General features: G+C 42.3%; 1 protein-coding gene across 3 annotated transcripts; it reads left to right on the forward strand.

The window, feature by feature from the left end:
• The first annotated feature begins 4,821 nt into the window (after positions 1-4,821).
• LOC115591284 (uncharacterized) lies at positions 4,822-23,120 on the forward strand. 3 transcript variants are annotated; one of them, XM_030433142.1, is made up of 14 exons: positions 4,822-4,968; positions 9,491-9,616; positions 11,163-11,318; positions 11,613-11,751; positions 12,573-12,742; positions 12,839-12,973; positions 13,455-13,640; positions 13,765-14,432; positions 15,222-15,364; positions 15,904-16,125; positions 16,741-17,001; positions 17,676-17,809; positions 19,297-19,599; positions 19,729-23,120. In XM_030433142.1, exons 1-14 carry the CDS (start codon positions 4,951-4,953, stop codon positions 23,116-23,118), a joined length of 6,051 nt encoding a protein of 2,016 aa, XP_030289002.1. In that variant the 5' UTR covers positions 4,822-4,950; the 3' UTR covers positions 23,119-23,120. The 3 variants fall into 3 exon arrangements, with proteins under 3 accessions (XP_030289002.1, XP_030289003.1, XP_030289001.1); XM_030433143.1 differs by having other exon boundaries at positions 4,947-5,070; XM_030433141.1 differs by lacking the exon at positions 4,822-4,968 and adding an exon at positions 5,655-5,766.
• The last annotated feature ends 91 nt before the right edge of the window (positions 23,121-23,211 follow it).

Raw genomic sequence — 23,211 nt, forward strand, 5'->3', positions numbered from 1 at the left:
TCTTAGTCTAGGACCTGGGTCAGATTTGTGGGCACTTCATTTGGGAGAGAATTTCTCAACTGTTCTAGACTAATATGACCCTAAGGAATAACATGGGAATTGTGCGAAATGAATGGGGCAAAAATTTTAACTTGTAGATATCACCACGAAACTTCGCATGTTGATCACTGACATCAATACAAACATGCAATACAAAGTCTTCATGGATTTTATGTTTTAATATGCAAATAGGCCATTATCTAATTAAACGTGTGCTAATTTGCATAACTTTCAGAACAGATATGTCAAAATTGGATAAAGCCAGGTTCAAAATTCTATCTGCATTTTGTCGGTTTTAACCACATATTTTTAAATAGGTAATTTGGGATATTAATACTACTCGAAGAAAGAAAGCAAACATTTGAATAATATATACATTTTATTATTTCAATTACACAAAGTTTGATAGATGTAGATGCTAGATAGATGCTCCCCTTCTTGTCTGTTTGTCACCCCTTTCTTCTCGTCACCTCTGGTCTGCAATAAGTCACTGTTCATTCGGTGTGATGGGATTTTTACAAGAATTCCCTCCCTTGCACTTGCAGTACTTGCAGCAGTGTATCCCAGCTACCCGGCAGGGACAGCTATTCTTGTGTGCACACTTGCCACATTTGCAAGGATCTGGCAGGCCCTCAGGTTTGGAGATCACCATCTCGGGCACCAAGATACCACCACTTCTTTCAAAACCATACATCTCAGAGTTCATGATCAAGGTGGCATCTCTAAATGGGGCTTGAACCTATAGCTGTACTTGATAGTAACTGAGGTACATGGGGCTTTCTCCAAATCCATTTTCAAGGAATTATTTTCAAATTCACTTAGTCGCAGGTCTTCAAAGGTCTCCAGGTTGGTGGATGGTTTGAGACACTCACCAAGAATGTTTCTGCCGTCTGAATCGTGCTCTCAGTTAGCTGTGGACTGGCGAAATGACCGATCAGAATGGAATTTTCCTGTTTGCGGACAGCATTCATGGCTGCAAGTTTGGTAGATATCTTGCTGGTTGTGTCACACCCAGTCAGGGCGTGGAGTGCTGGGAGACACTTTGAAAGCTCAGCTCCTACAGCTTTGCAGATGTTATGGAGAGGTAATATTGACCTCTTCACTCCTGAGTTGCGAACCAGCCAGAAATCTTGGAGACCAAGATGTCTCCAGTTGTCTGCGATGTGGTACAACAAGGGAATGGAGAATGGGAATGTCCTGGTAGCGGAATTAGAGCACTTTTGGTGATATCTATAAGTTAAAATTTTTGCCCCATTCATGCCCCATTCACCTGTCGGACAAAAAAGGCGTGGCCATTTTAGGGGGTTTTGTCCCGGATAGCGAATTTCGCACAGTTCCCATGTTATTCCTTAGGGTCATGTTAGTCTAGAACAGTTGAGAAATTCTCTCCCAAACGAAGTGCCCACAAATCTGACACCGGGTCCTTTACTATCTGGTGCTGCTGCCTGCAGCTTTTTCAAGAACAGCTCATCCAAACTAATTCACACTGTGCACTGCACAGCGTTCACAGAGGCTGTGCAATGAGCCTGTAACACTGTTGGTGTTCATTAACAACACATATGAGTTACCTAGTTTGGAGAAGTGCTTGTTGTAGTGAGTGAGTTAGAACAAGAGAGGGTTGTCTTCAGATTTCAAACCAGCTGGTGTTGATGTTTCTAACACTGGAGGGCAGTACAACACCTCTGCAGTTTATCAGGCAGCCGGGTTTCATCTTTGTTCCCTCTGTTTCAGAAATGCTGTAATGCTGCCACTGATTACCACAGATCAGTAGTGTTCATTGTAAAGAAGACATCTGACCACATTACAAACATTTCAGTCTTTAAGGCTCTTATCGTTTACAGTCAGTTTAGAGTTTAGTCTGGTGGAGGTCAAATACTGAAAATAACTCACAGGATAAAGTGTCCTGTGTGGTGTTGTTATAGATATATTCTGTTTCAGCCGCGTTGGTGAGGGTTTTCTTGCTACTAGCACTCTTTGTTGATGAACCCTTTTAAAATGTACCTTTCACACCTATTCAGGCTGCAGCTCTGGCCTTTTACCTCCTGTACCTGCCAAAGCTGATTCATGTTGGAAAAAAATTAAAATTTTGTAAACAGTTCTGACAGACAGAACTAATACTGAGATTGATGTGACTAAATAAATTGTACAGATGCCTGATTCTACAGCCTGAATACAATCAACATGCCAATAAAACTACTTGTTATCAATATGGAATCATTGCCTTTTTGTGGAAATGCTATTTTAATATATATATGTATATATATGTATATATATATGTATATATATGTATGTATATATATATATATATATATATATATATATATATATATATATATATATATATATATATATATATATATATATATATATATATATATATATATATATATATATATATATATATATGTATACATACATACATACATACATACATACATACATACATACATACATACATACATATACATACATGAATGTGAGACTCCACTCTTCCTGTCCCCCGAGCACCACCAGCAGCAAAGCGTTTTTAAATGGTTTTATTAACAAACACAGTGTGCCCACCATCACACATGCTGGTAGTCTGGGACAGCAGAGGAGAGCCTCCAGAAACTGGGAGGAGCCGGTCCTTAAACTTCTGGCTCCACAGCAGCAGCCAATCAGCTCCACAGGGAAACCTGCAATCACTCAGACACACCGGTTGTCAACTCGGTTGTCTGCGCCAAAATAGTTACCTGCATTCAAGGTGTGGTCCACATCTGTATTGACGCCAATACTTGCACTGGTACTTGTCACTTTTTTTCGGCCACAGGAGAAGCAAAAGCTGTTGACAGTAGTCTCCAGTTTGTGGCCACAAAATGGGCAAAACATTTAGCCTGGAAAGAAAAAGGAGACATTTTAAGTTTATGCAAAACTTGTTGATGCCATCTTCCATCGCTGATGGCAGACAGCTAGCGACTAATTATCCCTGACCATCGTAACATGGTGGTTTAAAAGGCTCCCCACCAGAGAGCAGAATGAAGAGGCGTGTCACCTCAGAGTTGACATAGGGCGATAGTTGTTGTTGTTTGTGATGTGTGGGGAGAGGAAATGAAAAGGAGTGTGTTGCTGTTCAGTGCACTAACATTACATATCCATGTCCCATTTATCATTTTCTTGTTAAACCAGCTCAGTTAGCCAAACCCAAGACATTCGGTTAAATTATTTATGGCTGTTGTTACTCTTAGTCACGATGACTTTATTGACAGTTTATAGCTTAGCTTCTTTTGCTAGTTGGCCGTTGTTGTTTTATGTATATGAGGCTGAACAACGCTAACTTAAGGAAATGTCGTGCTGCCTGACGACAACACTGAGGGGACACACTGCCTCAAACAAACAAAATCAGGAACAACCAGTTAGCTTCTAAAAGGCTCCAGCGAAGTCACCCCATCACACACACCTTTATCACCAGGTCACCAGTTCGCGCTTCACGTTGAAAGTGGAGGTGGTTTGGATTTAGAACACGGTGGTTTCACTTGGCACAGATAAACAAACTTTCCTGGCATCACAGAAGTATTTTTATGATGGTTGTTTTTATTCTTACTGCCAAATACGAACTGACACATCAGTTGACAATCCACCTGTTTATGATCATCATCAACTCTGACTCAGAAAAACATTGAGTCTCTTATTGAAGGGCGAATACCAAACGCACAAGTCAATCAATTCAGTCCCTGAAGTTACACTTGAACTCAACATCAGTTCACTTCCAACAACAGGTGAAACCAGAGATTTCTCATAAACCTGTCAGTCAGATTAACTTGTCAGTTAATAATTAATAAGTGCTTGATGTTCATTTCTGGTTAAAAGAGTTGTTTTTGTTTGCACCTTTTGTTACCCTGTAGCTTGTTTCCAGTTTTACATTTAGATTTGTTTTACTTTAATACAGTTTTGTAAAAACCTGCAGTCTGTGTACACCAGTCACAGCGTCTCAACAGTACAGACGGTGAACGTCACCTGTCAGACTGCTTGCTTGTTTTGAAAGTCGTAGGATCGAGAATCTAAAATGGGAATTCTTTGTCACAGCCTTTGAAAAGAGTCAGATATGTTACAAAGGAACTGGTCCTGAACTCGGTCAGTCAAAAAAAGCAGATGTTCTTTTCTGTAATGACACAGTTGAAGGCAAAAGTGAGAAGAATGTGACGCAGTCCTCATAAATTATCCAGTGAGTCCGGATGTTTGAGGCGTCTTCTTTTTCATTGTCACAGTTTATCTTTGATGATTGAAACTTCAGATCCCTTTGATCGTATTTTACATATTTCAAACAATCAAGTTAAATTTAACCTTTTCTGTCAGTGTTATATATATGTATATATATTTACATGCATGTGCACAATACACTACTGTTGCAGTTAATGTACACTACACCATGTACAAGATGGGTCGCCAGCCTAGATGATGATTGGATCCACTTTTATCTGCGAGCATGTCTCTGAATATCGGTATCAGTTTTTTAATAATTTTTTTGCTGATAGATTGATTTAAAAATGTGCTGCTTGGGCTCTGATGCCGCATGTGATCTGTAAAGTAACTACACACTAGTATGGTGATGTACGTGGACTACACCGCCATCAACTGTTGTAAATTGCATGTTTTACTTTCTCTTTTTATCTGTATTTCTGTAGCATCTGATGCCTCCTCACTCTGATTGTCTCTGTTTTACTGTTAATTATCTCGTGTGTCCTCAGGTTAACGTGGTGGAGAGGAGGTTGTGTGGCCCGCCTCGTTCTGCTCATTCTCCTCCAGGATCCACACACTTTACATATATTATAATCTGTATCAGATATTCTGTCAATGCAACTTGTAAAGTGTGATTTTGTTGTTCTTTCTGTAGATGCGACATCGACTGCGAGAGATCCTCCTCTGTGACTCTTCATGAAACTTCTTTTCTCAGTATGTGAAGTTTCTCCTCACTCGAATCGAAGGTCAAAGGACGGAGGATGTGGTTCACTGTACAGATTGCGAAGCCCACTTACCAACCCCAGCTTTAACTAGGTGGGACAAATGATTACTGACCCCTCTCATGTATTACTTTCAGGATATGACCTGCTCCCATCAGGTTCATGGTAAAATACCTGAATTGGTATGAAAAACTCTTTTACTGGAGGGTGAATGTGGTGTTATGTTACATGTACTTGAATATATGTCAGAACTTGTCTGTACTATGCACTTTGTCTGTTACTGTACTTGACTGTATGTATGTAATTTTTATGTGGCCGTCTTTAAGACAAAGTTCCCTAGGGATATAAATAGTTCATCTTGAATCTTGAAAACCAACTGATGTGGCAAAAAAAGATAAGATACATATTTTCAGGACCAGAAGTAGGACAGAAGATTATTTCCTGGATGATTTAAGAGTTGGACAGAGTTGCTGTGTTTTCCGGCCTGAGGGATTATTGTAAGCATGCATAAGTGAGCAGACACACCTTTGAGAAACATCCACACATGTGACATGCAGTGTTGTAAAAGCACACATGAGTTGAGGGGGGGGTGGTTGGTGTGAAGGAAGGGGGAGGACACCGACATGGGCGTGTCTCAAACAAAATGTATTTAAAGGCTCATCAGTTTTGTCCCGTTTGGACCTCTGGACTTTGATGAGCGCAGGCCGGCGTGAGCCGCGGCTTCCCTGCACTCATGGCTCGGCTCTCTCTGGCAGCAGTGGGCCTGCTGCTTCTGTTGGTGCTGGCCTTGGTGAGTACTTCACCCTGAGGCTACACTGAAACTTCACCTTGACTCTGTGCAGGTCGTGTGGAAGCCTGTTGTTGTCTGAAAGGGATTAAGTCTTTTATTTGACTAGACTGTATTTGAATGTTGTTAATTGCTGATCATGACAAAGCAAATTGATGGATAATTATTCTTGACCGCATAACAAAAGCAGCTGCAGGGTTGTAAAGCATGCACAGCAGAAAAGATGTCTCACCACCTGAATAGTTTATAAGATCCTGCGGCCCTAACTGATGCTTTGTCATTGATATGTTTTCATGGTGAATCTGCAGCGTTGGCAGGAGCTTCTTGTGGCAACTGAACGAAACCACAATGCTATTTTAAGACTTTCCTGAATTATAATGCTGTTGTTGATGTAGCTAAGCTGCATGGCTTATCAGTTTGTACATCTTGAGAATGAACTTGTGTTACTTTAAGTAGGCTTTGGAGTTCATCTAGAGCCTGTTATGATGCAATTAGCTGACCAGCGTTATTATTCTGCCCTTCAGGTTCAAGTTGCGTACAGTTTAAGCTTTGAGATTTGAACTATCATCTGTTTACAAACTGATCAGTAACAGATTGACATCTTGTGTTGGTCCACTGAACATGATCTGTTCAGGATATTAGTCTTGTCACACATTAATTATACAATCAGTAAGTCTTTTTTTTAATGTGTGTTTATTCTCCTAAACAAGGTGAAATCATTCCAATAAGTTTATCTTCTATGTACGTTACGTAGGAGTTACGTATGGTCTTGCAACAACTGTATAAATAGTGATTCTGATTTAATTGTTAAATTCTTTTATTCTCAGAACCAAACACAGGTGGAAACATTATTTTAACCAACTTTTAACCAGATTAAAGCCACATTGTTTTTCCACTTCTTTTGCTCGCTGCCTATTGGCCGTATATTTAGAGTAAATGTCCCTATTCTTAGATACAATGCAAATGTTAATTATATCATAATTTCTGATAAAAACATACAAAATAAGGCAGAACATTATAAAGCCTTAATGTGCAGAATATTCCCTCTGGGGCATAATGTCCTCTGGCAACAAAAGATAAAAGAAAAATGTTAGTAAAAATCTAAGATTATTTATTTATCAATTTAAATTTCCAAAGAGATGGAAAGATAATAATCAGCTTGAAGAGTGTACGGCACTTTAGGGGCAACTTGGCGGTTGGGACGTTGTACTCTGACTGAAGTTAAAGTTAAAAATGGCTTCCAAACATCCGTCCGTTGTTACGGACACCATGTGTGACGGGGTGAATAACTGGTGTTTATAAGATAACAAAAGTAACATTCATCTGCTGAATACACTTCACAGTCAGCTTGTGTGTCACTATTTTGGTGGCAAAATGTAATCAAAAACTAATTGAACATTACAAACAAATAATGTAGTTTCACGTTTGACCTCAGCATATTTGATTTTGTATAATCTCTTATAAGTGGAGGCGTTGTGAGAGCAGAAGTCCAAAACCTTAACAGGCCGACGGTTATTAACAGAAGTCGTATGACAGCTTCGATCATGTTCTTTGTTTTCAGGCATATATAGAAGCATAAAGGTTTTATATCTTATGTTTAAAGAGTTTCTGGGCTTTTTATCCATCGTATTAATTGATCTTTCAGACTACTGGATGTAAAATGTAAAAATACACATTTCAGTATTTATCTGAGTTCAGATTTCTGTCCAGGAAACGATGAAAGTTCCTTCTCATTTGCATGTTCAAATATATAATGTCAGAAGATAATTGTCTTTATAAAAGTTATTAACTGCGGAAGTTTTATGGTGATTTCTTTAAGTTCTTTTGTTGTATTTGTATTTTACCCTACTCCTCTTTCTTTTGTTTTAAGTAAGTACAGAAGCCTACAACGCGTATCTTTAAAGACTGTTTTCTCAAATAATTTCTCAGTCAGTTTTAGCTGACACTTCAGTCACCTTTCACAGAAGCTTCAGGTGTTAGCAGGAGGAGGAGGAGCAGGAGGAGCAGGAGGAGGAAGGCAAGCACATATTGCTGACGTAATCCGCCCCACCATGTTTCAGCAGCTACTACAGTTTATAAGTTTACAGTCTGACTCTGAGATGCAGGATAATGAGTTTGACCCAATTTGAAGAAATTGGATAGAAACATTCTGAAACACGTATAATATTACCATGTTTCTGTTTATTCACAGTATTGTATTACAGAACAACACGGCAACAGTCTTTTACAGTGTACATCGTAGAATTGCAACTTATTTTTGGACAAAAACCAAAACAAAACCCAACAACCCCTAAACGTTAACGAATGAGAAAATTGAAAAACAATTTGTAAAGTATGCATTTAGATACGTAGCCACAGCCAAACATCCACCTGTGAGCCGCAGCGTTAACAGCACCGACAGTTCAAATGAAAAACATCGATCAACTCGTTGCAATGCAGAGTTCTGATGGGAAATCTCGATCCCTGGCACTCGTGTGAATGTCACATAACAAGCAGCGCCTCCAGGGTTTCATGGTCTGTTCCATGATCTTTTTGGGGAGAACACAAGCTCACCACACCTGTGTGGTGTTAAATGGAGCAGTCAACCATAATCCCTGCGTGGTTGATTCTGTTGTATTTGTTCATTATGAACCGTGAAGCCAGTCTCAGATCTGTCACCACACATCAGGCCTGGGTGATAAAATACGCATCCACGATAGACACGTCATTGTTAATAGATAGGTGCGGCTGTTGCTCAGGGGCAGAGCCAGCGTCTTGTCACTGGAATGTCGCTGGTTCGATTCCCTTGGTCTGCATGTCGAAGTGTCCTTGGGCAAGATACTAAACCCCAAACTGCTCCTGGTGTGCTGGTCGGCACCTTGCAAGTCAGCCACCACCATCACTGTCTGAATGTACGTGTAAATTACTGTGTAAAAGTTGTTTTGAGATGAAAAAAAGCATCTGCTAAATGCCCTAAAATGTAAATGTAGAAAAGAAAACAGTTGGATAGTTTCACGTGTATCCTGGAAGCTGGACGTATTATGATGAGGGTGTATGATCTGCTGCTTTTCTACTGCACCGTGTTTCCCCGCCATGTTCGTTAAGTTAATTGCCAACTTTTAGCGTGTTTACCCGTGTTCACCAACACTTGTGTATACGCGCTACTTTCGGTGTAAGAGTGGCGTCAGGCTCTTTACCAGTTCCCCACGCTGGGTAGTTTCGTCTTCACACATTGTGCGTTCAGCTCAACGCTTCAGGGTGCTGGATGCCGAACATTGTTCGCATTCAGTGCTCATAAATCCAGATACATGTGAATGTTGAGGAGCCAGACGACACTTCAGACACACCTGTTTATCACGCTCACTCGTGTGCTGGGTTAGGGTTGACTCATCGATGTATTTATTATTATTTTTACATTTTCCCACTGGGGTGCCCGAAGATATTGGGATATTTCAAAGTGAACACACACACACACACACACACACACACACCCTCTATCCAAGTTTCATGGAAATAGTAGTTTCTGTAGTTTTTTATGTAGTCCTACTGACCAACACACCAATGAATGGACACGGGTAAAAACATAACCACCTTGGCGAAGTTAAACATGTCTTCCAAAGACAAGGCTGGCATGTGGTCTCTGAAGTACACACAGAGTACACACTAGTCCATACAGTACTGCACTCTTTATGCTCATCACAGTCTCCATTAAAGCAAAATCAAATGTACGTGTGCTTTTCTGTTTCAGATAACCACTGCTGAGGCAAGAAGGAAAAGGCAAAAGACACTGAGGAGGAGGAAGAGAGAATGGATCCTTCCTCCTGCCAAGCTCCATGAAAACACCGACTACAGCAACCGGTCATTCATTGCCAAGGTAATAAAATAATCGCTCATTAAAAATCCCATTCAATTGCCATATTTAGCATAAAGTGTTGTCATATTAAAAGGGGCACAGTGCCCAGATGGATCAGCTTCAAAGATCTTTAAAACATCAAACATACAACTGGTTTCTGTTGTGTTGTTGGCAGCAGCAGTGAACAACCTGTTTCTACTTGTTCAGACCTTTTTATCTGTTCCAGTCTCCAACCGTGACATTTTTGGGGATTTTGGCACTGAGCTGAAGCTTAATTAAGACTCTGAGAGAAGTCTTGTTTCAGTAGTGAGGCACCAAACAAAACCACTTTTTGACTGGTACGAACCTCTGATCTTCTGTTTTACCTGCTCTGATACGAACTGGCAGAGCTGAAAGCAGTGTGTACTTAGACATGACAGGCCTGAGTGGGAGATATTTTAGACCAGCCCCTTGAAATAAACCCCCTAGTAGTCATTGTTGAATCTCCAATAAAGCCAATATGATCACTTAAGAAGCCTTCTGAGCACAGGTCCAAGGACCCAAGTGGACAGGGGCCCCCTAAACAAGAGCCCCTCAGAGATGGTCACAAGTCAAAGTCTTTGGTCACAAGTCTCTCATGAACATGCAGCTACAATATAGAGTAAGGATTGAGATCCTACTTACCTCCTTAGCAAACAGATGGTGGCAGCGGAACGTAGACTATTAAATTACCTGACCATTTTACAGTCTTGGTAAAGCCGGCACTATGTGAGCAGGTGTGCAAATGAACAAAACACTCGTCTTTTTCAAGAAATTCAGCCAGAGGCTATCTAATCAAGCTAACGTTAGATAACTTATTATGCTGAGGTAACCATGATTGCTAACCATAAAATGATGCTAACTTTCACAACTCACTAACCGCCCTAACTGGGTGAATTTTCAAGGGCCTGATAAAGTTCTACGATCAAGCGTCCTTTATTTTGATTCTGCACACACGGCATTTGGCGAGTCTTTTGTTTGGACCTCGTGTGAAGTCTTTATAGTCACAGGTAGTTGGCCATGGTATTGTTCTGGGTTGTATTGTTGCTGCAGGACACATCATCATCATCGGTGGCCTTATGCTTGTGAAATGGGAGGGAGGGAGAGAGGGAATGATGGTAATGGAAAACAAAGATCAGTCATTAGTCCCAGTCTTTCGAGAACAAGTCAAAGCAGACTGGTGTCCCCCATCTCTGGAGCCTCATTCCAGGTGTCTCATTTAGCTTTGCAATGCACCTTTAAGACTGGAATGAAGTTTGAGGTTATGGAGATCACTTTACACTTTGCTGAGCATGCTGGGATTTTTTCTTCCTGAGTGGAATTATGAACTTTTCGGAATGGTGATTTTCCAGTGTCGTCTGCTCGACAGCAATGGTTGAACAACTTACAGTGTATCTACAACATGCTGTATTAAAACATGTGGCATGAGAAAACACATCAGGTTGTTTGGGGGGAAAAAACACATTTAGTATTCCCCTGAAGAGAGACCTTTACTGAAAGACTGAAATAACACTTCTGGTTGAATTTTCCGTCTGTGTTTTGTTCTCAGATTCGCTCTGACAACGAGGTGATGGATGAAGTGAGGTATTCCCTCTCTGGAGCAGGAGCTGACAAGCCACCCTACAACCTGTTTGTTGTGGACCCTATCACTGGCTTTGTACGCATCACCGATAAGGTAGACCGGGAGAAATACCCATCCTACAATGTAAGTATTTCTTTGAATATTATAATGTATGGTCTGCAATTCCCCTCAGTCACATGCTTTAATGAACGTCACCAGGCTTCCTCTCTGAGTTTTGTGACGGTAGTTCGAAAATGATTCAGGTTAAATCAGACTGCTATAAGTTAATGTGGTTAGCTGCTAGGGATGTGCATTTATTATCCATATAATATTTGTTTTTACTTTTTACGTGTGATGCTTCTTCCTATTTCTTAAATCTTAAAAGATACATTGTTACCTGTCTCACTATATCCCACGTCTTTCCTGTAATTCCTGCAGCTAACAGGTGTTGCCAAATACTTAAATGGGTCATTGGCAGAGCCTGACATACCGCTGATTGTCGAAATCCAGGACATGAACGACAACGCTCCTTACTTTGAGTTGCATGCTGGCAACATCACAGAGTCCAGCAAAAGAGGTATGGCAGACTTTAAACACAAGTCTTCTCCATCGGCCCATTACAGTGGTGGGGCAAAAATAAAAAGGGCGCACCAGCTGTTTGTGGTGGAGCAACAGCATTTCCCAAGTTGTTTGATCATGTGACTGAGATTGCACCGGTGCTTCGTCCCCAGAGACGACCTGTTGGCACAGATGATGTTCATGTTTATAAGGCGTCTGACCTTTGACTTCATCACTTGGATTCCGCTTTTTAAATGCTAAACATGACATAATCGCCTTCATACCCAAGATTATGAGAATGATCTGCCGTTTCAGCGTGTTTTTGTCCTTGTCTTTATAACAAGCATGAAACAATCGCAGACAGTTTGCTGATGTCTCGGCGGCTAACTAACTGGCTAGCTAACGTTACATTGTGCTTGTGTGTACATGACAGAATTTTGGCGTATTTTGGTGAATTTGCTTTTCCCCCCTTGTTGGCATTTGACGACTGAAATTTTAATTAAGTCAAGCAGCAAAGTTGCTTACAGGACACAACTTACATGACAGGTAGTTTTGTCACGGCTATAGTGAAGACTGGGACCAGTGAGTCTGGAACATTTTTACGTTTGCTGTGCATCATTTATTTTGGTAATTAGAATGACCCAGTGATCGTTATCAAGCCAATCATTACTTGTTTGCACAAGTCAGTTTATGGATCATCAAAACTGCAGCTAATCGAATCAGCTAATTCCTCATGAGCGTAGTCATTTGTTTAATCGGAACATTGGCTGGAATTCGTGTATGTGTGAGCACGCAATGGATTACACCAACATCTTCCTGTCCTGTTGTGATCCACCGCAGGAGCCTTTGTGATGCAGATCGAGGGGAAGGACGATGACCAGGAAGGAACAATTAATTCGGAGCTTTCCTATAAAATCATCAGCCAGGAGCCAAAAGGCAAAGAAAACATGTTCTATATAGAAGAGAAGACGGGGAAAATCTTTGTCAGGGAGCCGACACTGGACAGAGAGGTGAGGCTGCTCCTCACTGCGCATTGAACACACCTCACATGTGCACTGTAATCACTCGTATGACACATTTTGCTTCACTGTTTTTTCCTCTGACAGACTGTTGACTTCTATAAACTGGTGATAACGGGGACTGATATGGGAGGTGGTCCGACCGGGCAAGTAGGGACCGGAACCGTGGAAATCAGGGTCCTGGACATCAACGACAACCATCCCACTCTGGAAAAATCTGAGGTGAGAAATTTGGCCAGTTAAAGTTCAGGAAGGTCAATCAGGAAGTGGGACGGGGAGAGAGACACGTTGGCTCGTGTCAGATAGATTTCCATCAGCAGCGGCCGTTGTTCACAGGTGCACCTCAGAGAAAGATCGTCATTGGCTGATCTTTGTTTTCATGACAGAATAACAAAACAGAGATTTATACTGTTTTACTTTGTTTATATGTGGCGGACCCTGCCACCATGGAACACGTTTGTATTATTACCTCATTAACATTGTACATGTTTTCAATTTCTTCTCCAAAACTACATAGTGTTCCTTTAATGGTGTGTTCCTCACCAGCAAACATTATTTTTGTTTATTCGTGTTACTCAGAAGTGTTTATTTGCCTCAAGCAGCCAGATTACTTTACGTCAGCCGTAAGCTAACAGCTCCCCCCTTAGCACATAAGCAGTTTTTTCTTTCCGGCAGCATGCTCTGAATCTTGCTCTGTTTGCAGTACGATGGCTCAGTGGATGAAAACGTTCACGATGTTGTTGTGATGAGGATCAAAGCTCTGGATAGAGACCTCAAATTCTCAGACAACTGGACCGCTGTCTTTAAAATCGTAGTAGGAAACGAGGACGGGCTCTTCTCCATTGAGACAGACAAAGAAACCAATGAGGGCATCCTGAAGCTGATTAAGGTATTTACAGTTGTATGATGTAACTTCAAATATGATGGTATTTTGATGTTTATATTTTAAATTACTGTAACTGGTGTTGGTTTGCCCCTAACATTTGTATGCTGCCTTTTATCTCTTATCTCAGCCTGTGGACTTCGAAGAAGTCCAGAATCTTGAGCTTGGCCTCTCCATCGCAAATATAGCACCTTTTGTTGAGGGTGGTCCTATAATTATGGATGTGGACGTTCAGATTGGAGAGGGTGACCCTATGGGAGCTGGAGCTGGAGCTGGTGCTGGTGCTGGAGCTGGTGCTGGTCTTGGTCTTGGTCTTGGTGTTGGTGCCGGAGCTGGTGTGGATTTAGGTGTAGATCTGGGACTGGGTGCAGATCTGGGATTAGGTGCAGATCTGGGACTGGGTGCAGATCTGGGATTGGGTGCAGATCTGGGATTGGGTGCAGATTTGGGAGGAAAAGCTGATTTAAGTGCAGAGTTGGATGTAGGACTCAACCCTGAGATAGGGCTTGGCCCTGGAGTTGGGGTTGGACTAAAGCCAGGAGGCAAGCCACGTCCAAAGCCGAGGCCGAGGCCGAAGCCACGGCCAAAGCCAAGGCCAAAGGGAAAGCCAAATCCAAATGAACCGAAGAGCTATCCCATTAAGATAGCAGTAAATAACGTGCCAGAGGGTCCAGCATTTCAACCTGACACCAAGAAGGTTCCTGTGTCAGAAGATCCAAATGAACAACCTGAGGACGGTGTGATCACCGTGTTCGCTGCCGTCGATCCAGACACAGGAAAAGTCGCTGAAGACGTAAGGTTAGTGAAGCTGCACCAAACACAGCTTTTAGCTGGACTACAAACAAGGTATCAGCTCTGGAGGCTTGTAATGTTTACGACTGCCAGTTAACAAGCTAATATTTACTTACCTGAAGTAAATTTGATGGGAATGTCATGAGTTTTGCAGGTATTTTAAACCAATTCAAACTAAAATGTGTCACTCCAAACTGTGTAATACACCTGCGGGTTCACTGTGAAAGGAAAAACAAGTAAGACATACAGTATTGTTGTGATTTGAGTCACAAATTGAGTCAGTAAAAATTAAATATCTTGCCTAGGGTCCTATATTTGTGTCGAACTCTTCCAATTGAAATAACAAGTTTACAAACATTTCAAATGCTTCAGTTAACAATGAACAAGGGAGGACTTACACTCCCATGATTTTACCCCCAAACAAATTGGATGCCAGCCTGTAAACAGCTTTATGTTACAGAGTCAAAGGGCATTTTTGAAAATAACTTACTGATGGGTCTTATTAGTGCCTATAGGACAGATTCACTGCTTAAAAGTCAATGCAAGACTATACAAGGGTCTTCAGGAGATCAAGGTAACAAGCTCCACCAGGTAAAAGGTAGATTGTGTCAGTTAGTTGAGCTTTATAGGTGTTGGTAGGTGTATTTGTGATCTTTGGAAAAAAGCTGGGCCATCTCCAGTTTCTCCATGCGTCCTGTCTTCATGCTAAATGTGGCTAATAGTCTGCTGGCTTCAGCTACATACTTACACTGACGATATTTCTGTTCCTTTTCTTTCATATTTGTCCTGAACCAGTTATGCCAAAGCCTATGACCCAGATAACTGGTTTACCATCGATGAGGAGACAGCTGAGATTAAACTGAACAAGCAGCCGGACAGAGAGTCACCGTTCTTGGTGAACGGTACCTACATTGCCAAGATCCTGGCCATGACCAACGGTAATACCACTTGTCCTTAAGAGTCTCGTATGCTTCTTTTTTTTCCCCAACACTATACATTTCTGTTTGAACAGCCTTTACCTTCGCTGCTGAAAGACTTTAATTAATACAGAGTTTGTCTTCTCTGAGCATGATTTATCACCTCTGTGTTTGTGAGTTTGGTGAGCAGTTCATAACAGTTGCTGCCTGAGGGAAAGTGTGATTTATGGCCTCTGACAGAACCCACCAAACCACTTTGTGACTCAAGATGTGTCAGGCTGAGAGAGAGAAGAAGCCCAAGGGGGAAATAATGTATATCAACTGCCAGTTTTAGCTGAACTAAGAGAAAACACTGACGTTGTTACAAAAACACAATTCAAATTGAGCGCTATTCAGATATGAGTTGTAGCAATGCCAGACAAAAAACTATAAACAAAAATTAAGAAATAAAGACTTGTGTGTTGTGAAAGAGTTGCATCAGGAAACAGAGGGACGTAAACTTCACACTACAGAGTGGATCTTTGAGGTGTTTGACTAACTAAACATATTGTCATCCTCAGACATGCCATCAAAGACAGCCACGGGAACAATCGCCATTCAAGTCACCGACTCCAACGACCACTGTCCCACCCTGTCCACCAGTCGCAGCAGTCTGTGCGAAGACAAAAAAACTGTTTATGTCACCGGCTTTGATGAGGACGCGAGCCCCAACGCTGCTCCGTTCACATTCAAAATTATACCTGATGGGACACGTGGTAGCTGGGAAATAGAAGTCATCAATGGTGAGAGCACGTGTGGTGGTTTAACAGACTAGTGACTGTTGTTGTTGACACAGTGTACATGACCAAGATATTTAAAATTCAGGCCATTAAATTCAGTGTTCTTCTATGTAGAACCATGAAAGTCCCTTAAAGGGGCATTTTGAAAACATCTATGCACTGTGTTCCAGAGATTCATTCACTGAAGTTAACATGCTAACCAGCTATCCAGAACCTGTCCTGTCTCCTAATACCACTTTGTACCTCAAGAGGCACTAGTTAGCAGAGTTGGTTTATGTGCTACCCCGTGGTATTTTTGGAGCCACCCTTGAATTCTGGCCATATTCTGCAAACCCCACCTTTAAATCAGATGATTTTGATCTTGAATGTGTCAAAGAAACTTTGCAACGCTGCTGAGCTGCTTAAATTTGACCCTGATTTTGTAATTGTTTAAACTCAATTCAGTTCAAATTCAAAATACAGACTAAATATTTTACTTGATGGGCCTAAGTGGTAGCATGCAGTAGAAATAGTAGCCTTATTAAGTGTTCTACTGGTATTACGGCTAAAGTCACAGCTAACAGTAATAATGACAATACAGAGTGAGTTCAACAGCCTTCTACTTCTTTTCTTCTCTAGCCACGACTGCCGCCGTTCACTCACTTGAGTCGCTGTGGCCCGGCAAGTATGAGCTGCAGATGGAAGTGTTCGATGCTCAGGGTCTGTCCTGCCCAGTCCATGAGGTTTTCACTCTGGACGTTTGCACCTGTGTGGACACAGAAGACTGCGGCACCAGAAGAACAGGAGCCTTAAAGGGAGACGGGACGACGACGACCACATCAACTAATTTCGGTGGACCAGCCATCGGCCTGATGCTAGTGGGAATATGCTTACTGATGTGTGAGTTGAGCTTTAGCAAACACACCAGTACAGATTAATATCACATCATTTAAACAGTTTAAAAAAAATATTATGCTGTGTTTCTAATTTCTAAAGACTGTAGTTTTTGGCTTACTCAATAGTTGCTGAAGGTATTACATATCCAGCTTCACTGTGTAAGACATGAACCTTTTTGCATTTATGCAAGCACAAACACTCATGGGTGAAACACACATCCTGTGTGAATGGTGGGAGGTCTTGCTTTTCATTTTGGCAGCCATGTAAACGGTTAGAGCAGACGCACAGCTGGTGTGAACAGCGTGGCTTGTGCACGTGTCAAGCGAGGCTGCAGATTCAAAGACTTGCATATTTTACACCTGAAAATAGGGTTGGAGTTGATGTCTGCTGGAATAGCATGTGACAAGGTCTTCAGTGAAACATCATGATGGACGATGACATCCTTGTTTATAAGGCTTAAAAAAATATGATAGCATAAAGTCACAACCTCAGTGAGTCAACGTGAATCACAGGATTCTCAACGTTCATCCCTGTTGCAAAAAAGTCATATTCATATCTCGTTTTTGCTTTTTTTTCTCTTGTAATTAGAATATTTTGACACAAGATGCAAACATGTCCAAGCTTTCACAGCATTCACTCACTTTTCAGTGATCTGGATGTTTTGCTTCCCTCTGCAGTCATCCCTCTTCTCCTGCTGTTCTGCCAGTGTGGAGGAGCAGACACCATCTTTCCTGACCAATTTAGCGATCTGCCATTTGACGCCAAGGAGCATCTCATTTCCTACCACACTGAAGGCAATGGCGAAGACAAGGTTTGCATTTTTGCCTCCGTCGTCAGGGAAGAAAAGGATCCCACACCTTTTTCAGTCATTTCAATTTTAGTATACACAGAATCAGATACATAATGTGATTGAAAATGAATGCTTGTGTACTAACTAAGCTGCGATGTTAGAGGGTAAAGTTGGTCAAAGCCAGTTAGTTGTGTCACTGCAATATAACACTAGCTTCTCCTGTTGATTGACCATAAAAATAGATTATAAAGATGGCAAAAATACCAAAATGTTTAACGTGTCCTCTGAATGTACATGGTGGAGTTTCCTCCCCTTGCACCCCTTTTTTAAAATCACTTTTCTTGGCCCAAGGAAATATTTACAGGAAAAGAACCCATGGATCCAAATTCATAATAGAAAGATTCATAACTGATCATGTTCAAGGGGTCCTGTCAACTCTTTAACAGGCAACTCTCGCCTAATGCCCAAAAAAGCTTTTTGGGCATTAGGCGAATTTGTCACCGCAAAACCGCCTGAAGCCAGTTGGCAAGACTTGGAGCGAGGCTGAACAGCACACCCGGTATCTAGGTCGATGATATAATTATGGCCCTTGCCATCTTGGCAGAGTCGGGTGGAGCTGAACCGAGCTAAAAGAATCTCGATCCCTGAAACATGCCCCTCTAGCACCAAGCTACCAAGCTAGCTGGCTAACAGACTAGCTGTGTTCACACAAATTTCACTGTTATCTTGCGCTATCTGCACAAGTTTGACTGCAGATTACTTGCTCTGTATTAGCTGCAAAGCTAGCGAAGCAGGCACAGAGTGTGTGCGTGTTTATGTGTTTGAGTTTATTTTTTCCTCAGATGAACCATAACTAGAGAGTCCTGATCTTTGCGTTATCATCTCCTCTCTGTACGTTCATGAAGTGTTGTACATTTCTCCTCCAATGAGCTGTCAAATAAGAGATTTACAGTAAATTAAAGGGGTTTATAGCACCTCCACTGCATGTTGCTGCAGAAAAGGGATTAAAGAGCAAAAAGAACAGAAAAAAAAACTCTTGACTTGACTTGACCAGGTGTTTATTCCTCCAGAAGCTCCAGGCTCTGCCCAGGAAAGGTCAAGTCCAATGACTTGCATTAGCTGAGATGACACATCTCAGACTGGTTGTGGCCAGCTGTCGCTCGAAGCAGCCACGCCCTTGAAAGATGCATAAATTTAAGCGATGGAGTTAAAAACTCACTCCTCAGTTGTCATGACCGAGGAGAACATGGAGGGCTCAACCTGTCTACACCATTTCTGAAAAGTAATCAGGCATTTTAGCTTTCAAGTCCCTACTTTAGAATTAGTACAAACAATTATGTTAAAGGTTTAACTGAAATAGCACCGATCTATAGCATTTCTGTTGCATGGAGACTGATGATTTTTGAGACCTACGTGACCATGAGCTTTATTAACATCTATATTAACTCACGTACATAATATGTGTTATCAGATCAAAAATGTGTCTTCTGGTCTTTGTATTTTTTTAGGAAGTGCCACTCCAAAGTATCCCTATCATGTTGGCTAAACAGACGAAAGTTGAAACGGCAGCAGCACCAAACTTCAGCAGCGCTCCTTCAAAATTCACAGAAACTCATCAGACGACATCCTACGAGGAATCTTTTCAGAAGTTTCAGGAAACCAACCAAAGTTTGACGGAGATGGACAACTCCTACTTTTTATCAAGGGGATCATTCAACCAGGGCAGTGCTGCATACAGGCAAACACACGTAACATCTCTGTACGACGATATTGCCCTACCTGACACTTTCCTTGAGGAATACTACTCACAGGTACTATGTTTGTCTTTCAAGCAGCTTTGTCCTTTTTTTCTAACTTTTTTTCACCACATCTTTGACCTACAAAAATATGTACACAGTTCATTGACATCAATGTTTGTGCTGTTTCTTTGCACTTAACAGAAAGCGGTATGTTCAGTGCCAGTGAAGGACAGTCTGCTGGTGTATGATTTTGAGGGCCAGGGCTCGTCTGCTGGCTCAGTGGGCTGCTGCAGTCTCCTGGAGTCTGACAACGACCTGCAGTTCCTCAACAACCTTGAGCCAAAGTTCAAGACTCTGGCTGAGATCTGTGTTCCTCCTCCTCCTCCTACACCAACACCCAAACCCTCTGTGACAGCCAAAGTAGTAAATACTGTCAAAGCCACTGTCGACATTGTCGAACCGGTTGTTAAGCCTAAAATAGTTGAGACAAAACATAACGACATAAAGACAGAGAAAGTCGTGTCATCTACTAACATCTCAAAATCTTCTGTCAGCACTGTCGGCTCTTCCCTGTCAGCCATGACACTTCCTCACTCCAAGGTTACTAACATCAGTCATTCCTCCAACATCAGTCAGTCTGCTACTCTGCCCCATCAAACTCAGAGAATGGTACTGCAGCAGCAGCCAGTTTACTACACTACCAGCCCTGTACTACAGCCCATGCACTATGTAGTTCAACCACAGCTTCAGAACACAGTTATGCTGGCAGATGGGGTGCATGGTGCCAATTTTCCCGGCTATTATGTAGTCAGTGGACCCCAGACTTCCTCCTCCAGTCTCATAATGGGTGGATCCCAGAATCCTCCCTCTGGACTTGTATTCAGTGGTCCCCAGGGTTCTTCCTCCAGTCTCATAATGGGTGGATCCCAGAATCCTCCCTCTGGACTTGTATTCAGTGGTCCCCAGGGTTCTTCCTCCAGTCTCATAATGGGTGGATCCCAGAATCCTCCCTCTGGACTTGTATTCAGTGGTCCCCAGGGTTCTTCCTCCAGTCTCATAATGGGTGGATCCCAGAATCCTCCCTCTGGACTTGTATTCAGTGGTCCCCAGGGTTCTTCCTCCAGTCTCATAATGGGTGGATCCCAGAATCCTCCCTCTGGACTTGTAATCAGTGGTCCCCAGAGTTCTTCCTCCAGTTTCATAATTGGTGGACCCCAACGTTCTCCTCCTGGGCTTATTCTGCAGGGCTCAATGAGCCCTGGCAGCCCTGGCAGCCCCACCAGCTCAGTCAGCCCCACCCTGTTGCTACCTGTGAGCCCAGGTGTGCCGAAGGGCTCAGGTCCTGCTGATGGCTGGAAAATGATAGGGCCAAATCCTGATGGTAATTACATGTTGGTTATGGATAAGAAGAGTCCGGGTGACGCAGATGGAGGGGACCCAGGCTCATCTCAGGGTACTTTGCCCAGAGGTGCTATCCTGGTAAAAGAGGCTGCTCCCCCTCAGGGGGCGTTAGGCCCAGCAGCCATGGGGAATGTGTGTACTGTTCTGCCGGGACACACTCTTGCTAATGCAGCGAGGGTTACTGTAAATAGAAATTTGGGGCAATCATGGATTGGGCAGTCTGGGCAGATGGGGTTAGGGCAGGTCGCTGTTTTGGGGGTTGGTATTGGGCAACCACAAATGGAAATGGGACATGTAGATGCAATGAAGCCAGAAGTCAGACAAACTGGAATTTGGCCATCTGAGATGAGTCCAGTTGGGATGAGGCAGGTCAGCGTAAACCAGTTTCATGCAGTTCCTCCATTGGAGCAAACAGTGGATGCCAGTGGTATTCCAAAAGCATGGAGAATAGATTTACCGAAGGAAGGCGGGACCATCAATGTTGTAAATAGTGTCATTACTCCTCGGCCTTTAAAAGAAGAGATTAAGATGAAAAATGTGTTTAAAGGTGACAGTGATCCAGCTCAGAACTTACATGATGATAAAGTTGAAGATAGGCAATCGCAAGCTGTCCAAAGTGCATTTGAAGGTAATGAGGGTTTTCAGGAGTATCTAACACAAACATCAGTTGCTCATCTTGAGGAAGATGCTGTGAAATCATTACCAGAGCCGGATGTACTGCAGACATCATCAGAGCAGTTTGACACAGTGGCAGATAAACCAGGAGATACAATGGAAGAAATAGCACTAGATCAGTTGAATGAAATCCCAGAAGCTCCATCAAGCAATTTAACAGATGTAATAAGTCCGACAACAGAATCCAAAGACGAACAAGAAAACACAGAGGAAGAAATCAAGGTTCCACAGCCTGAGCAGCAGGAGAAAAATGTTTCCTCTGAAGGTTTTTCCATCGAAGATATCTCTGTGGTCGCTTTAACGTCCTCCAAAGATGTCCTACCTGGATCACATGTTACTGATTTAGTTAATACAGAAGCAGAGATTGAAGAGACGTCAGCATCTCCTCAAGGAGAGGAAGCCGGTACTCCAGACAATCAAACACATTGTAGCACAGAAGAAAGTGTAAGCAAACAGGAAGCAGAATCTTTGGAAGAAGAAGTGCAAGAACAAGTAAAACCTGTTCAGCTCAGCATACCTGAAGGTCCAAATGACGTAGTTGAAGCTGAAGTTTCGTCAGAACCACAATCAAATGAAGTCACAGAGGATCAAAGTGGACAGGAGCTTGATGAAGAGGTCACTCCAGCACAGATAGTTGTTTCAGACATAGAAACAAGTCAGGTTATTGCAGAATCTGGTAGTATCGAGGCAGAAGAAAGTATGGAGGAAAGTGTCACCAGTCATGCACATGAAGAGGCTGAAGCTGAGAAGGAGCAATTGTTAGATTCTGGAGTGGGACTCGGTAGTGTGGGGGGTGAATTGTCAGTAACAGATGCTGTGAATGAATCTGAAGAGAGGTCCGACCCTGATCAGGACACAGTGCTGGAACTACAGGTGAATCCTAGTGAAGCAAACACAGATATAATTGATGCTGAAGCAAAACCACCATTGCAGACTGTGTGCCATGAGGAAGAAGATCTGGAGACTTTAGATTTGACATCCACATCAGAAGAAATTGGAAATGCTCAAGTAGCGGGCTCTGATTTGCCAACCATTTCAACATCAGGGCAGCTTCTACATACAGCAACAGACTCTGGCCCCAATGAGGAAGATGATGATAATACAACAGCGGGAACAGGAGAAGGAAAGGATCAAGTGGAGTCAGCTGAAGACGGTATCACTGATGGAAGGGACCAGGAGATAATTATGGAGGAAGAAGTGTCACAGCAGAGTTTAAACACCTCAGATGACCAAGATGAAGACATCGACAGACAAGATGCGTTGAGCACAAGTTCTCAAATGGAGGATAAGTTCATCTCGGACAACAACACAAGTGATGAAGAGAAAGACGAGGCTGCTGTGGAGGAAATTATGTCACCTGTACAGCAAAATATAGCCAACTCAGAAGACCAAGACCAAGAGAGTGCCCAAGAAGATGAATCACACAAGAGTTCACCAGGTGAGGATACCTTTATTGCAGACAACGAGGGGGAGACTGTGGAGGTTGTGTCATCCCCCCCTACAACAAAATATTAGCATCACAGTTGACCAAGATGAAGAGATTGAAAGAGAAGCTGCATCACAAAGAAGTCCTCCACTGGATGATCTGCTCATCTCAGAGGACAACGT

The sequence above is a fragment of the Sparus aurata genome, chromosome 11, assembly GCF_900880675.1.
Source record: "Sparus aurata chromosome 11, fSpaAur1.1, whole genome shotgun sequence".
Lineage (NCBI taxonomy): Eukaryota > Metazoa > Chordata > Actinopteri > Spariformes > Sparidae > Sparus > Sparus aurata.

Excerpts from the sequence above, each read along its gene's own strand:
- LOC115591284 (XM_030433141.1), top strand. The coding sequence starts at position 5,710 with ATGGCTCGGCTCTCTCTGGCAGCAGTGGGCCTGCTGCTTCTGTTGGTG. Across the intron at positions 15,365-15,903 it reads GATCCTGGCCATGACCAACG|ACATGCCATCAAAGACAGCC; the intron begins GTAATACCACTT and ends TGTCATCCTCAG. Across the intron at positions 16,126-16,740 it reads GGAAATAGAAGTCATCAATG|CCACGACTGCCGCCGTTCAC; the intron begins GTGAGAGCACGT and ends TTTCTTCTCTAG.